Source organism: Chionomys nivalis, chromosome 8 (assembly GCF_950005125.1).
Source record: "Chionomys nivalis chromosome 8, mChiNiv1.1, whole genome shotgun sequence".
In the NCBI taxonomy this organism is placed as follows: domain Eukaryota; kingdom Metazoa; phylum Chordata; class Mammalia; order Rodentia; family Cricetidae; genus Chionomys; species Chionomys nivalis.
In genome coordinates, this window is record NC_080093.1 from 94,176,756 (window position 1) to 94,194,666 (window position 17,911).

Consider the following 17,911-nt stretch of genomic DNA (forward strand, 5'->3'; position numbering starts at 1 on the left):
GAATATAACTAATAACAAAAATAAAAGATGCAAGGAAAATGTTTGGAAATCAAGGTCATACTAGAATAGAATGCCTTGGGTGAAGCATCCTCTGTGTCTGAAGATGGAGGGATGAAAAAGATGGCCCCTTGATAGCCCTTATTCTCAGACTCTGAAATGAAGTAGAGTCGGGTGGATGAGCACAAACTTCACTGGGAATCTGTACATCTCTTTCTAACTGGTGGCAGATTTCCATTCTGCCATTTTCTCTCCTGATCGGCATTCTCATTCTCAGGATAATTTTGCACCATGGTCCAGCTACTGGCATTAGGCTCTCCAAATCCCCTATTCATTTCTCTGCTCCTCATTTCCTCCATCCCAAAGCCTCCTCTTCTCTCTTGCATTCATGCTATTTACCCTAACTTTCTTTCCTTGTAGTGATCTTCTTTTTCTTTAAGAATTATAAAATAATGGGGTTATCATAAAATTATTTTTTTCATTATTGCTTCTTTTAATTTAAATTATGGGTGGCAAAGATGGAGAGAGAATTATATGCTTTATTTTCCATGTCTTTCTGCATTTCAAAAAAGAAGAGTTTTGAAAGAAAGTTAGACTATCATTAACGTCCTATACTTTTTCCATAAATGTTTCTGATATCACACCAAACTACAGATTTTCTTTCACCGAAAAAATCATAAAGAATATTCACTTGTCTCTTAATCTCTAAAATCCAACAAGAACAAATTCTTTAATATCTCCAATTTATAAAAACCTTCTGTGAGTCACTACGGACTTCACACTGCAGTATTTTTAAAACAACCTTCTTCATCTTTTATACAATTACCGGCAATAACCAGATCTTATTTATATTGTCCCATTTTTCCTTGTGATTCTCTACTGTATCCATTAATAAAATTAATCTAATTTTATTGACCATCTTTATTTTAGCATTTCCAGAGCTATGACATAAGCCCCAAACTCTGCTTTCTACGCTGTATCTCCTACCAATTATTCCATACAGATGGCAGCTGCCCTATAGTATAGACTCTCACTCAAACCAAGCATACCACACACACACACACACACACACACACACATATATATATATATATAAATTCTAGATACCCCCATTAATACTCCTAGAAATTCTAGAATCACTTTTCAATCTTGCATTCAATACGCCCCAAACTTAACTGCATCTAGCAAATTTGTTTTCTCACTATTACTTTATGTCTTGGTTCACTTACTATTGTGTTATAAATTGCCAATTGCCATGCAGACACATCCAAAATAGGGAATTCACTGTGCACTAAATTTATTTTGAATTGCTTGGTTCTTGTACAACAACAATTTTCTGTGCAACAGCAACATCAGTGCAGAGAAACAACAGCATTGACTCTGGATAAAATCATGGTTTGGATTTCATGTTCAGCTCTTTCCTGGCCAGGAAACTTAACCAGATCATTTGACCTCTTTGTCACTGCTCCCTCATTGGCATTTGGCTCCTATGAATAGAACTTCTGTGGCAGAATTAGTGTCATCATTGAATGAACACCAGTTCAAACTTTCTAGGCTGTGATGGATAGTAACTAGTCCCTGTACACTGTGCATAGGACACAACTGCTTTTCAATGCATTGGTTCTGAAGGAATAGCAAAACAACCCTGTTCAGCCATTATAGGCAACTATGCCAAGATATCATATCAATTCTAACCAAGACACATAGCTCACTCTGAGCTGAGGTCTAGGCAATAGATTTAAGGCTCCCTTTCCTCTGTTCTTTGTGCAGAGTTGATGCTCACCTTTTCTGCTCCATTTCCAGTAGATAATTCTGCATGGCACTTTTTAGTTTGAGTTTATCATGCATATGAGGCGATTATGAATGCTTCAGTTATTAAATAGAAAATATTTCTAAAGGATAAATACGCCACAAAGTATTATATGAGGTTATCTCATTGAATATTAGAGAGATCAACACTGGAGGCTAAGTATCATAGAATCTATAGGCTATAGAGATCTACTATGATCAGCCACTCTGCCACTGTAGAAAGTCCCCCACCTGCATATTTGTCCTGACTACCTAGCCCTGAACATTTAGATGACAGGGGATTTAGCACTGTCACTCATTTATGTGGACTATATTTTATGCCTTAGGTTGGCTGATATAAGATTATAAAGCCATGGTCATCTTTTACAACAGCAGTCTCCAAAAGGCCACTTTCTTTCTGACAGGCTTTCAAGGTCTGGAAGAGCTCCATGGCTGGATCTCCATTCCCTTCTTCTCCATCTACTTGACAGTGATTTTAGGGAATCTTACCATTCTCCACGTCATCCGGACTGATGCCACCCTCCATGAGCCCATGTACTATTTCTTGGCCATGCTAGCCCTCACAGACTTGGGGCTCTGCCTCTCCACACTGCCCACCGTGCTGGGAATCTTCTGGTTTGATGCCAGAGAGATCGGCATCCCTGCCTGCTTTACCCAGCTCTTCTTCATTCACACTTTGTCTTTAGTGGAGTCGTCGGTTCTGCTCTCTATGTCCTTTGACCGCTACGTGGCAATCTGCAACCCATTGCGCTATTCTACCATCCTGACATCCAGAAGGATCGTGAAGATGGGACTGAGCTCAGTGCTGAGAAGTGCACTCCTCATTCTCCCGTTACCATTTCTACTTAAGCGCTTTCATTATTGCCGATCTCATGTGCTCGCCCATGCCTACTGTCTGCATCTGGAGATCATGAAACTGGCCTGCTCCAGCATCATTGTCAATCATATCTACGGACTCTTTGTTGTGGCCTGCACTGTGGGTGTGGACTCCCTGCTCATCTTCCTCTCATATACCCTCATCCTCCAGGCTGTACTAGGCAAAGCCTCCCGCCAGGAGCGCCTCCGTGCCCTCAACACCTGCATCTCTCATATCTGTGCAGTGCTGCTGTTCTACATCCCCATGATCGGCTTATCCCTTGTTCATCGTTTTGGTGAGCATCTTCCCCGCATTGTACATCTTCTGATGTCTTATGTGTATCTGTTGGTACCACCCCTCATGAATCCCATTGTCTACAGCATCAAGACCCAGCAAATACGCCAGCGTATTATCAAGAAGTTTGAGTTTGTAAAGTCACCTAGGTGTTTTCAGTAGAATTAGGTTAAATTGAAGAAAAAGTTTGGCCATATAGGGCACTATTTTTATAGGTTCAGCTATGTTGTAGGAAAATACTCTAATCTCACTTATTAACAACCATAAAAATAGTAAGTGTGCAATTGGCAGTCTGTGTGGCATTGAGGGAGTTACCCACCTCTCTGTCTCTTTAGTTTTCACAATTGAAAGAACATAGAAATAAATATCCCTTCCTTTCCCATGTGGATGCTGCAAAGGTTTAATGAGGCAATTCATAGAAATCTGTAACAGTACTTGGCAAATATAAAATTCTCCATGTTTACCGATGTTTATAATGTGAGAAAGTGCAAACTGGCATGTGTTTTCTCCTTCAGTCCTCGCTGGTCTACGGAATTTAACTAGTGGTTCTTTTTAATTTACATTTTGATGCATTTTATTGACTTATTATCATGACAATTTCTATTCATTTGCACATATCTGAACCCATATCTACAGTAGTGAATTTTCCTGAGCCCTCTTATATGCATAGGCACACATGTGTGTACATGCACACTCACACTGTTGTTCTTATTGTTTCTATGTTTGTATGTTTTCTGCGCCTTGCTTATTTGTATTTGGTATGTATGTTGTTGCTGTCCAGTTTGTGTCAGTTTGTTTATTATCACATTTGTCTAGATAAATAAACAACAAACCATGGTATTTCATATTCTGACACAGAACAAAGTACCCTCTTCATAAACTTCACTTAGAGTCACTAGAACTATAAAGGTTTGGTTCAACAATCTCGTTTTGTCCAGTGTCTTAATTCCAGATACAGTAAAGGAAGCTATTGTAATAGAAACAAAAAGATGTAACATTTCATTATGAATAGAAAGTAGATAAAACTAGCAACACTATAAGAAAGTTTACTTCATTTAAAACATGATAAGTCTTAGGTTCTGGTCCTCCACATGTAGGGAAGGCAACAGAATATAAAACTATGAAAGTAGTTATACTTGCATGATATACATAAGCACGTGTAGCAACATAAACAAATATAGAGCTTACACACTTAAAATATATAGATTCCTATGAACACACATCCTAAGGGATTTCACCCTTCATGTGGCCCAACTGCTTTCTAGTCAATCATCATTTAATTACTGCAAATGTCCAGTGAATTCAGCTTTTCCTTATTTATATTGACTGTTCCTTCAGTTCTCATGAAGGCCTAAGACCATCAAGTGATCACGTCCCACCATTTGAGATATATTGCATCCTCATAATTATCAGAATTCCATAGATAGGACAGCTTTGACTCAGAAGTTTGTGTTAGTCCTCCCTGCCCAACAAGCAAACACCCATCTCTCTGCCTACAGCAGCTACACATGAGCTTAGATCTGACACAGCTGTCAACTCCAAAAAAGGTCTTACAACATTGCTGCATGTTTGCTATGTTTGCTACCCCTATTCTCACAACTTCATTCTTACACAGAATGGTCTGCATGGCAGTGCCTAGTAGCTACTTCTTTTTCTTCTTCTTAATAATTCTGGAGATAGAACTCAGGTCTTTGTGTATATTATAGCCTCTGGTATTGATCTTCATATCTAATCCTTCTATACTGCTCTTCAGGTACATGGGGACTCTTATTCCTCAAATTAATTAATTTATTGTTATTTTTACCATGTCTTGTTTTGAATGGCTCTGATTTTGTAATCTTTTAGTGGAAGTTATTAATCTTAATTCTAACTAAAAGATATGCTTGTAATTTTAAAATGGTCATAATGTTCATCTAATAAAATATCAAAAATAATCATTTTATTGTAATTTTCTCAAATTATTTTTATTTAACAGCATCCACAACCATGAAAGGGATTATTTCCTTTCCAGTTATCACATAAGCTTATCACATAAGCTTATCTCACAATAAGCAGTGAGATCAACTATTGTAATCAATATTACATATATCTAATAAAATAGTGCTTAGAACCACACCCAAGCCTGCTTATTTAAAAAGCTGTACTTCTTATAACTGTGCACTTTAGGTTTAGTGAACTCTAGTTTTTCCATATCATATTCTATTTTTAACTTACAAAAACTTTATGGAGACTTAAAGTTGACAGAATAAGCTTGTCTGTAATATAAATTATTCTCTATGTTTTTTCTGATAAAGATTATTAAAAGTGAATCAAAGATTAATCACACTTCTTTTTTCTTTCTGTCTCTTTATTTCCATTTCTTTTTTCCCTCCCACTTTATAATGTGGCATTCAAACTTAGACAAAATATTTCTAAGACTAATTTTATTATTCAAGAGCTCAGGTTTAGAGCTGATGAAGTATTGTAACAGGAAGTGAAGAATAAAATGTATTATTTTATTGTACATAAAACATTTTTGCTATAAAATGTGTTAAATATATAAATAAATAGTTGTCAGAACTGAGGATAAATAAGTATTGTAGGTTGAATCATTTCTAACTTGCAAGAATCTAGTATGGAACTATATTTAGACACAAGGTCATGAGATAAAATGGAGTCAATAAAGTAGGGCCAACATCTGATAAATAATGGACTGAAGGAAGTGATTTGAACACTTAAAGAGAAGGCAAGGTTGCATGGGCACAGGGTGAAAGATAAGGACCATTGTTGAAAGATGACCCATGCAAACCCAGAAGGGATGATCAGAGCTGTATACACCCTGTTCTTGGATGTTGATACCTTCCAGACTGTAGGGAAAACCTGCTGCTGTAAAGCTCCCTAATCTGCAGTATTTAGTTATGTCATCCTTCAATTAATATAGCAGGCAATTGGGTTTGGAAGTAACTCCAGACTAAATGTGAAGATATTATTTTTTATAAAAACAATTTTATTATTATTTTATAAAAAAAAGTTTGAAATCAGAGTTGAAACAAATCACAAAGATAAAGATACACAAAACACCCAAGTCTTTGTAATGATCTTTAATGTTGAGTTTTCTGATTCACTGTGGTAAGGGTGAGGCTAAGTCATTTGCATGATCGCAAGCTTGAGAGGCAATTCTAGTCTCTAGATCACCAGAGGACTGTAATTTGAACACACACGGCTTCATAACACCCTTGTACAAACAGTGTGCTCAATCAAAAATATAGTGGACTATGTCACAGAGGAACTTTTTGGCCAAATCACCAGATGGGAATAAAATGCAGCAGAGTTGGGGACTATGAGAAATCCCTTCAAATTCACTCCAAAAAATGAATACAATTAGTTGAGTAATTACTAAACATTGAAATTGCATCTACTCCTCTCTTTATAATGGTTTCTTCATAATCTTTCCCAGAGCCAGATAATAAAGGGTTACTCCTTTATATCTGTGAATCATCATATAAAAATGTTGGTTTTGTTTGTTTGAATTTGATCCCCAAGATTGGATTCAGGTCCTCATATAAACTAAGAATGAATTCTACAACTTGTAGACTGCCTTGGCGGGTCAGTTAGTCTAGGGATTGTAACCCGCCTGGCTGGTCAGTTATTCCAGGGTCCCGGAGAGGCGCTACGGAAAGACATGTGCAGGAGACAGGAAGGAGGCCAAACAGGGTTTGTCAAAGCCTCAATTTTTTAGCGTCATGGTTGTGGCTTATGTAGCCCCTGGATGAGGAATTTGGGTTGGCATGGGGGCAGAGGCAGGAAAGGATCTTGCCGCAATGGTCCAAGCCGGTCACGAGGTCGTCGGCCAGGAGGTTACGATAGGTCAGGTCACGATTCCTTGGTCAGGAAGTCACAAGTTGATGCACCTAGCTCTCTAGATAGTTGGAATATGAGGCGGGTTCCGCTAACAGATAGCTCTCTGTTAACAGATAATTGGGTGTGGGATAGGCTCTGCCAATAAAACAGTTCTAAATACCATTAGGGTGTGGGGCTCTCTGCAAATTCCCCAGGGCAATGGTCCCTGCAATAATTTTGGGGGGATATGGCTCCTGACAACAACTGAAATACTATCCCCAACTTCTTTACAGTTTTGAGACAGTCACCTTAATGTACAATACCTCACCAGAACCCATGTCTACTCCCCTACACAGTTTTGATTTCACTAATCAGCCTTTCCCCATTCAGTTCAACCTTACACTCACCAGCCTCTGGAGATTACTATGCTTTCATCATTGTCAAGACCAAATTTTCAGATTCTGTGTATGAGTGATGTCAACTGAGCTCCCTCACTAAAAGAAGAGATTGTATTTATTTATATATTTTGAGAATTTCATACATGAGTACTTTATTACATGATCTATCCCTCCCTCTCCTATCTCCAACTGCTCCCTTATAACCTATCACTACTTCCCAATTTTGTGACCTCATTTTCTGACTATGTTGTTGATTTTATAAAATTATTTATTATATCACTTCACCACATACACACAAGCGCACTCCCTGCTATGTCAATTCAGTGTTGCTCATATGTCCATGTGTTTAGGGCTGATCACTGCAGTTGGATAATTTATCAGGTTGATCATACATGGAGAAAACTTTCTATGTCCCCCACTTCTTCCCACTGAAATTCCTAAGGACAGAACTTTGTAGACTGTTCCAAAACACATTGGCATGTCAATTTATGTGTTCACTAGTCAGATCTTTTTTTAGGCAACTGTATCATCAATGTTTCATGGGTTCTGCATCCATGATAGGCCTAGAAGACACAATCTACCAAAAAAAAAAAAAAACAAAACCAACCTTTGCTTCTTAGAATCTTTCTATCCCTGTCTTCCACAATGTCTTCCAAGCCTTGGTTGTAGGGGTTGTGTTATCAGTTGGGACTAGACACTTCACACGTATTCTATACATTTTTCCAGTTAAAGATCTATGTAGCAGATCTACTTCAACTTCAACTACTTCAAAAGAAGCTCCTTTGTTAAGAGGTGATAGCCATACTTACATGCAGGTATAAGGATATATTTAGAATACAACGAGAAGCTGTATTTATTTAGGAAAACAGCAGCAGTAGATTCTTCTCTAGGGTCTCTAACCTCTCCAGCCATGAGTAGTTGGCTAGATTTACAGTGCATGAGTATTGTGGTACTGATTAGACTCCTAGTTCAATTAGAGAGCTATTGGTTAATCCCAGGATATAAGGATCACTGTTGAACCATTGTGAGAATCTTCTGGGGTGGTGGTTGTTATGCTTTATAAACTTTACCACCAGACAAGACTTGTCGACTGCCTTGGCGGGTCACTCTATCTAGGGTCTGTAACCCGCCTGGCTGGTCAGTTATTCCATGGTCACGGAGAGGCGCTACCTGAGAAGACATGGGCAAGAGAGAGGAAGAAGGCCAAGCATAGTTCTTGTCAAAGCCTCCGTTTATTAGAGTCATGGTTGCAGCTTAATAGACCCTGGATGAGGAGCTTGGGAGGCTGGGGCACGGGATCTTGCCACATGGTCCAAGTCGGTCACATAGGCCAAGAGGTTACGATCGGTCAGGTCATGATTCCTTGGCCAGGAAGTCACGAGTTGACACACCTAGTTCTCTAGATAGTTAGAGTGTGAGGCAGGTTCTGCTAACAGATAGATCTCTATTAACAGACAATTTGGGTGTGGGATAGGCTTTGTCAATAAAACAATTCTCAATACAATTGGGAAGTAGAGCCTTCTGCAAAACTCCTCAGGGCGGTGATCCCTATAATATTTTTTTTTTGGGGGGGGGACATGGCTCCTGACAAAGACTAGCTATTATTTTTCTCCTTTGACAACTTATATAGCATCTCCTTATACATGAGAGCTAGCCCTCAAGCAAGATTCTTCCAGGTCAATGCAAGTTCAATTCCTCCAAGTTGTGTCCAATATTTGTGGCGTCTTCAGCAACAGGGACTTACAATCACATTTTAGGAGGCAATATTGTTTGGGGTTTCTTGGAACCCTCTGGTCACTACTAAAGGGAGACTTCCCTTTTTTGGCACTGGGTATCTGTCAGTTTATGGCTCTTGGGTGGGAAATTATCACCTGTGTGGACTAACTCCATTTTATATGTATAATGTGATTTTAAACAAGCTTATAAAATAGTTTCCTCCTTTTCAAAGATCCTTCATTTATTTATCCCTCCTTCCTCACTCTCCTTCTCTGTTACTCTTTACCACTCTTCAGTTAAGTCCCTCTCCTATTTTGCCCCTTTATAGCAAAACTTTTCTTTATAAATATCATATGTGCTTATCTATCCTTAGCATTCCATGTTTAATGTATTCAAATTGAACAGTGCCCTATCATACATAAAATATTACGAGCAGCACCTACTCTGCTTTGCTGAAGTAGTGGAGAATGTGTAAAACTTCTCCATATCCTGTAGGGTTGGGTCCAAGTGCCTGGGACACACTGAGATGCTTATCTCACAAGAGCTCATGACTCCCTTTCCTTTTCCTTCCAGAGTCTGAGATAATGAGGCCCAAGAGCCCAGTCTCAGTAGGGAGCTGATTAAAAGCAATTGAAAATGTCTCAGTGGCACCTCAGTTACTAAAAGTTGGGGATTTCTGTATCTCCAGTCTCTCTCTAAGCTTAAGACTCCTAGCTTCAGCTTCCTTCTTCCTTGGTGTGAGCTCTGCAGCCTCTGGACTGAGCCTTGGTATTGTGACAAGTCATTTCAATAGAAAGGTGTTTAGCGTTCAGCTGCGGCACCAAAAGACCCTGGAAGACTCACTCTGGCCTTGATTTTGACCACAGAATACTGACAAGGATGTCCTGAACATGACAGCTACAGAAACCAGTCTTCCTGATTGCGTGGAATCGCAGGTCTGATATCAAAGCATTCTCAGAAAGCAAATAGCAGCTTTCTCCACTCCCTCAGCTTCCTGCCCAGGAAGTTGCCTTTTATATGGTAATAGCAGAAATAGTGATGAGAAAGGAGAGACAAATTGAGACAGTAAAACCTAGGTACCCAGAGGAGATGGACTAGCTATTGAGTTCAGCATCTACCACTTCAACCGCCAACAAGGATGGAATTGTCTAAGAAAGAGAAGTACAGGTGTCCAGGAAGCTGACTGACCTCCTGGAAGAAAATCTTTCTGTGACATAAAATGATTACTCTCTGAGCCACTATAGAGTAGCAATAATAGACATCATCAAAGTTGCTAAACTTCATTCAGAAAGAGATTTCCAAGCAGAAAAACTATAGAAAAAAATCATAGGTTAAATGTATTTCCACTCCCAATCTTGCCTATAGCAACTGTTCTGGTAATGATAGAGAACAATAAACCCTTCCTCTGATGGAAAGTGTATACTCTGACAGTCGTTCCTTGAGCTCTTAATAGTTACTTTACTAAGTCTCAATCCCTGCCAAACCCCAAGTCAGCCAAAAGACTTTCACTCTGAAGTTAATGTATTTTGGCTTCATTTTCTGGATTTTATTTAATTTCTATTCCCCCTGCTCCAACCTACCCTTATCATGTTTGCTGATTTTTATTCAGTGCTGCCCACTTACAATTAAAAGAACAATTTGTAATTCCAGAGCGTATTTAGCTTCAGCTTGTAACAAATAGAAGGTAGGAATGGGAAAGTTTTGATATATCTGTGTGTCCTCTGTTATTTAACCTCCAGGCTGCTAAGCATCTACCTGGAAATGTTCACTGATCTATTTTTTTTTCAGCTTTCACCATGAACATTTTAGTTACAGAGATTTGAGTTCCATTGCTTTTCTGGGCAGATATGTGATGTAGGATTTGATAGGATCATAATACCTTATACACATGTTCGTGATTTTCCAAAAATTAATGCCTTAAGAATTCTAAATGAAGAAAACTTTCAACTAAGAAAAGGAAACCAAACAATGTATTTTTGATGTTAAAATGGGACAGAATGAAGAAGAAAAATATATAATCCCTGATGAACATCTAATTTTTGCCAAGAGCAGTCTACAAATACTCTCCATGGAATCTTAGAAAGTTTTGTAAGTTGGTGTTATTGCCTTAATTTGAAAAAGTAGAAATAGGCTGTAAGGTTTTAGTTCAAAACATACTCCTCCTCCAGCTCCAAACTGTCATGGCCTCATCCCCCTCCCAACCACTTTTAAAAAAAAAATCATAGTCCATTGAGTCTAATCGATGCTGTCTTTGTATACATGGATGTAGAGCCATCTAACAGGCGCCATTTCCCTGAAGAAAACCCACTCTCCCTACTTCAGCAGCCCTCACCTGACGAGCTTTGGATGTCAAAGGTTTACTGTCGATGACAAGGAAGCTTCTGTTGCAACTCTTCTGAGTTCCCTTTGATAAATAACATTAACTAACTATGGAACAAGAAAGTCTGGAGACACAGCACAGGGTCCCAAAGCTGATACCCCCAGCATCAGGTTCTTAAATCTTTTAAAGAACCAGTATTTGTTGAGGTCTGTTAGACCCTTTGCTTTATGCTAACTGCTGTTGTTTGTCTCTAACTTGTCATTCTGTAACAGAAAGCTTGACAGCTATTCAGAACTCACACTAAAAGAAAGTGTTGCTCCATCCCATTCTTCTCTATAATCCAAGAAACATCTGTAACTTTCTCTAAGTTACTAATGATTAACTAAAAAAAGTTAGCTTTCAATCAGAAAGGAAAATATATTTATCACCTGTCATATTTCACAGAGGTGAATAAAGCAAAGCTCCGCTCTGCCTAAGCTTATATTTTATCGGCATTAGGAATGGGGTATCGCTACAGTAGAAGTCAAGGAACCAACTGGAAATAGACCTGTGCTCAATGGCTGAACTCCTATGTGGTTATTTTTCTGTCTATGGAAAGATGGACCCTACCAGCATCATTGGATTTTATTCTATAGACTTTCAAACACTTGGTGTGCAAGAGGGGACCTAACGCATAGGTCTACATCACTCAAATTCCTGAATTTATAGTTTATACAGCAGCTGACTGAGTGAAGGGCTCTGGTTTCACACTGTAGAAGTCAGGCATAGTCTGGCAAACCCTGCCACACACCCTCCAGGTCTATCTAGAGTCCTGTGAATTGAGCAGGATTTATGAACTAGAGCTGATGAGACTTCCATGTTAGCAGGACCAAAGAGCAGAAACAAGTGAAGGACTTTATGTACTATATCTTCTATACAATGGCTGAAACTGCAACAGAGAAGAGACAGGAAGTTAAACCATCAAAATACAGGAAAGAAAGCATAGTAATGTAAGTGAAGGAAACAGAAGATCAAAGAAAAGTGGGAACCTTAGTAAAAGACCTGACAGAAAAGGTGTGTGAGGGCTTGACTGATGATGCATTCAGAGGGTGCAGGCTCAACAGAAGTGTGGGAAAGAAAACTTACCACTTATTCTGGAAGAGCAAACAGAGAAGTTCCTAGAACCAAGAAGGTGGGCTGCTGTAACCTCCCTCCCCCCAAAAAATCCATGGTCTTCATGGTAAAATACCACAACACTAAGGGATGGAACTGACTTTTTCCTGCTTTATAACCCTTTCTCCAAGGCGCTTCCAGTTCCCTACGCATGAGAAATATTCCGCAGGCACAGTTGCAGAGTCCTGAATGGCCAGACACTCAAGATCGCCTCAGCTCAAGAGACAAGACCAGATAGTCTGGGACATAACAATGTCATAATTCAAAAAGTAAAAATCCGTGGGTTAAGAGGGCTGATCTGAAAGCCAGAGCAGACAAGAGAAAGAAAGGGGAGAGGAGTTTCGTCAACACAAAAGCTTCTCTATTCCAGCTCTTAGGAACTGCACAGGCTAATAAAGTCTCCTTACTACTGTGTCTTTGTTACTCATCGAAACTGTGAGACTGCAAACTATTTTCTCCAAATAGATGCTTATAAACTAAGGAGGGTGGCTCATGCCCATAATTTCAGCACTGGAGCTATCAGGCAAGAAGATGAGGAGTCAATGTCATCATCAGCTACACAGCGAGTTTGAGGCCAGCCTGGTACACATGAGACCCTGTCTTAATCAAAAGAATAAACCAGAAAAAGACTGAAATAATCTCTTGAGGGAGCTATACAGTTCTAGAATTATTTGGTTCTAATCTTTTTTTGTTGTTGTTGTTCTGAATTTTGATTTTGCCAGTTTCAATCCATCACTAACGTTTCTACAATTCATTTCAGGATTTGGACAGATTCCAACTGACCCATTTCTCCATTTGCAATGACACCAGCACCCCTAGGAAATGGCAGCATGTCCTCTACCTTCTTACTGAGTGGCATCCCCGGGCTGGAACATATGCACATCTGGATCTCCCTCCCACTGTGCCTCCTGTATCTGGTTTCCATCCTGGGCAATTGCACAATTCTTTTTATCATCAAGACAGAGCCCTCCCTCCACGAGCCTATGTACCTCTTCCTGTCCATGCTGGCTCTGACTGACCTGGGTCTGTCTCTCTGCACCCTTCCTACCGTGCTCGGCATCTTTTGGGTGGGGGCACGAGACATTGGTCATGACGCTTGCTTTGCCCAACTTTTTTTCATCCACTGCTTGTCTTTCTTGGAATCCTCTGTGCTTCTCTCTATGGCCTTTGATCGCTTTGTGGCCATCTGCCGCCCTTTGCACTATGCTTCCATTCTCACGCACACGGTGATTGGCAGAATAGGCCTGGCCTCCCTGGGCCGCAGCGTTGCGCTCATTTTCCCGTTGCCCTTTATGCTCAAGCGATTTCCTTATTGTGGCTCCCTAGTCCTCTCGCATTCTTACTGTCTCCACCAAGAGGTGATGAAACTGGCCTGTGCAGACATCAAGGCCAACAGCATCTACGGCATGTTCGTCATTGTCTCTACAGTGGGGGTGGACTCCCTGCTCATCCTTTTCTCCTATGCACTCATCCTGCGCACTGTGTTGTCCATTGCCTCCCGGGCTGAGAGACTCAAAGCTCTCAACACATGTGTTTCTCACATCTGTGCTGTACTTCTGTTCTATACTCCCATGATTGGCTTGTCTGTAATCCACCGCTTTGGAAAGCAGGCACCCCATCTGGTGCAAGTGGTCATGGGCTTTGTGTATCTTCTCATCCCTCCTGTGATGAACCCCATTGTTTACAGCGTCAAGACCAAACAGATTCGGGATAGGGTAACTCATGCCTTCTGTAACTAGATTAGTTCATAATTTGCTATTTCTGCCAAGGCTTGAAATAGAGAAGATAATTTTTTGTTTAATCAAGAAATATAGAAGACTGAATAAATCTTTAATAATTATCTTGTTACAGCTGATGTCGATTAATATAATTCATAATTGTGTGGTAAATCATATTGCCCCATTATGTCAGCAGAAATATGGCTAATCCTACTTTCCACACAAGAAATGGAAGAGATGAAAGCTACTATTCTCTCCCCCTATTCACTTATTTATATCTTTATTTGTAAACGTTCTGCTTGGAGCCTTCTTGTGGAGCCCAGACACCACAATGAGAAGACCAAGTCCCATGGGCTGATCACATGTACATGTTCCACCTACAAAGCTCATATAAGAACATTAGTTAAGTCAGTGTCAACACCAGTGAGTGGAAATAATTCAGATTATCCCAGCTCTTATCTGTCTAGCCTTTCCAGTGGACAATCAGTGACAGAATCAATTCTACTGTGAACCCAATCCTAATACATGTTAGTAAAGAAAAGAATTTTGAAGAGACTAGATTTTGGATCAGTTTTTGATTTTGTTGCTCAAAGTAAAGTGTGATTGAATAGCAACAGAAATGAGACAGGATTTTCAATCAGATGATGTTTCAGGAAAGAGAGGATAAAGAAATCTTTCTTTGGAGTGACAGCAGTCAACCTTAGCAGACATGTGGGAGCTGGATCATTGACAATTGCAGAGGGAGGGGCTAATATCTCCCAAGCTGCTGGAACAGCATGTCCAAAGCTGAGTAGAGATGAACAAGAAACAGTGTCTCCAGGGAATTAACTAGATTGATTTTTATTTTTAATTTTTATTTATTTACCTGTGTGTGAGAATTAGTCAGAGTGTAAATGTGCACACATACACACTCATTCCTATGTATACAAAGGATATCAGGTCCCTCAGAGATGACATTTAGGGTGCTTATGGGATGTCCATCTTGTTAGGTGGTGAGATCCAAATTCAAGTTCTCATAATTAAGTAGTTAAGTGCTGTTTACCACTGAACCATTTCTCCAGTCATTTTTGTTAACGTTCTTGCTGCTGTTGCTGTTCCCTTGTATATCTAGGAAGATTGAGGACAAGGGTAGGGAAGTGGAAAGTGGCCAATCATTGATAACATCATAAAAGTCATAAATAAACACACCAATTAAAGTGTTCCTTACACCCCCTCATATGTGCATCGTGATTATACCAAAACATTGCTAGATATTAAAAGTAACTTTCTGAGAAACACATATTAATGGAACACTTTTACTCTACAACAGTGCCTATGGGTGTACTTTAAGCATCATCACGTGTGGAACTTAAGACCATCAGTGCATAGAAAACTATGAGATGGAACCTTCAAAGTGGTTTAGATCATAGGTGTCTGTAAACACACAAACTTCACAGAAACATGAAGCCTGAGATTTCTGAGGTTTGTGTGTAATTCTACCATTGAACTCCATGTTTGTGGCTTGGGCTTGTAATTCCAGTACCATGAGTACAGATAGTCCTGGCCTCTGATACCTTTTAATGAATTAAAGAGTTACGCGGATAAGTTGCAGTCATGTTTAGAAGACTTTAGCTTCTATGTAACTTGCTTAAATTGCATTAATGTATTCGACAAAATTATGTTGATATAGTTTGAGTTCAATTTTCTGTTAAAACATAGCTAACAATTTTCATCTTGCAAAACTGTTTCCATCATTTACAGGACAAATTTCTAAAATTAGATCTTAAGAGTTCTCAACAAAAACATAGACAAGATAATGCATGCTAGTTTAATTTAGCTATTTCACAATGTATATGCTATCTAAAACAATAATATATATATTACATATACATATATAATTTTTTTCCTTAGAAAAATAAGAGAAAAAAGAATCAGGGTACACTGAGGCTGCTAAGTTTGAAACTTAAGGAAAAGAAAGTTTCAAAGGAAATTCTTAGCAGATTTCTTTGACTTACAACAAAACTCCAGTTTCTTTTATTTATTAAACAAACACAAGCTAAGGAAGCATAAAGTCAAACATAGCATAGAAAATGTATGATAAACAAGTAAGACAGGCCAGAAATGACCCTGAGAAAAAGGGCCAGAGTTGAATTTCCAGAGAGGCATTTATAAATGAGTGGATCTGGCACATTTTATTTAGAATGTATTTAGAATGCCCTCTAGTTTCAATCTTGTACATCATGTTGATATGATCCAGGTAAGATGGAAGAGAAGTTGTATTGTAAATAAAGCAAGAATTCCCTTTTAAAAAAAGGCAAAAATGCAGCAAATGGTACTATTGTTAATTTTTGCTAAGAACTGTTCAAGGCTGGGGTTCTAACTCACTGGCAGTCTTCCTCAGTTCTTGTGAGGCCCTAGGTGATCCCTAATACTATGAAAAACAAAATAAGGAAAAGTGATAGGGATGACATGGGGAGGACACCTTGAGCTACAGCCAGGAACTCATGGGTCAGCACTTGAAGGAGTATAGGTTTGGTATATATTGAGTGGCTATTCCCACCAACCAGTTTCCCTGGATTTAGGAACAGAACAGTGGACAAAGCAGACAAAACTCTGCCCTGTGAACTTCTGGTAGGGTTAGGCCATCAGCAAACATGAAAATGAAGAAAGATCATACTATGATAGAGACAGAAAATTTTATATGGAAAAGAAGGGTAAGATAGACCCTGGAAGGTTGCAGTTTTATAAGGGGTCAAGGAAAGTTTCACTGAGAAGGAAATGTTTCAGAGATATGTTGTGAGGAGCGGAGGGTCGGCGGCAGGTTGCTTCCCGCCACGCGGCTAGCTTTACCCGAAATAATTACATGGAAACTGTATTCTTTTAAACACTGCTTGGCCCATTAGTTCTAGCCTCTTATTGGCTAATTCTCACATCTTTGATTAACCCATTTCTAATAATCTGTGTAGCACCACGAGCTGGTGGCTTACCAGGGAGGATCTTAACCTGCGTCTGTGTCCGGCGGGAGAATCATGGCGATTGCCTGAGTTGGCTTCTTTCTCCCAGCATTCTGTCTGTCTACTCCACCTACCTAATTTTCTGTCCTATCAGAGGGCCAAAGCAGTTTCTTTATTTAACCAATGAAATTAACACAAAACAGAAGACTCTTCCCCATCAGAGATATGTGGCATGAGGCTATTGAAGGAAGGGAGAGGGTTCCAGATGGCTAGAAGAGTATGTGGAAAATCTAAAGTTTGAATGGATTTGTGTCAAAAATACCACTGCACATAGCACCGTTAGAAGGAAGAGCATAGCAAGAAAGGAAGAGAGGTGCTGTTTCTTTATGATGCAAATAAGTCATTGACAGGTTTTGAATTTCAATCATAATGAGATGGGAAGTCACTGAAAATTGTTTTCATGGATATGACACATAAAGAATTGCCTATGGGAGGAAATGGGAGGTTATTGTAACAATCCAGGAAATTCTGGTTGGGATCAAAGGGTAATAAAGCAGCATAGGTAAATGATTATATCTTCCAAGTAAACATGATGAATTTAGTTAAAAAGTTGACATTAAGAAGTTTGCATGTCATTATGGAGGAATATTGTTCTTTATCAAGCCATGTACAAGGATCTCTATGGCTCCTAGAAGGAAAACTGAAGGTGAAGGAAGCAGAGAGGATAGAAGGAATGGAGAATATCCTAAGCCCCTACATTATTCCTTTACTTCAACATTGAATTAATTTCTAATTCATATATAACTAACTGCTTTGTAATAACCATGACTTGGAAAATATATCTAAGCAATTGAAAGAATTCTTTCTCATCTGTCTGGGAGGAATGGGAGGGCCCATTC

The 17,911-nt window shown here is 39.3% G+C and overlaps 2 protein-coding genes across 2 annotated transcripts; both read left to right on the top strand.

Annotated features, from left to right (window-relative positions):
• Window positions 1–2,158: 2,158 nt before the first annotated feature.
• On the top strand, window positions 2,159–3,118 carry LOC130879982 (olfactory receptor 51G1). The gene has a single exon (XM_057778793.1). The coding sequence runs from the start codon at window positions 2,159–2,161 to the stop codon at window positions 3,116–3,118; it is 960 nt and encodes a 319-aa protein (XP_057634776.1).
• Window positions 3,119–13,161: 10,043 nt separating this feature from the next.
• Window positions 13,162–14,100, top strand: LOC130879792 (olfactory receptor 51G2). Its single transcript, XM_057778610.1, has one exon. It carries the CDS (start codon window positions 13,162–13,164, stop codon window positions 14,098–14,100), a length of 939 nt encoding a protein of 312 aa, XP_057634593.1.
• The last annotated feature ends 3,811 nt before the right edge of the window (window positions 14,101–17,911 follow it).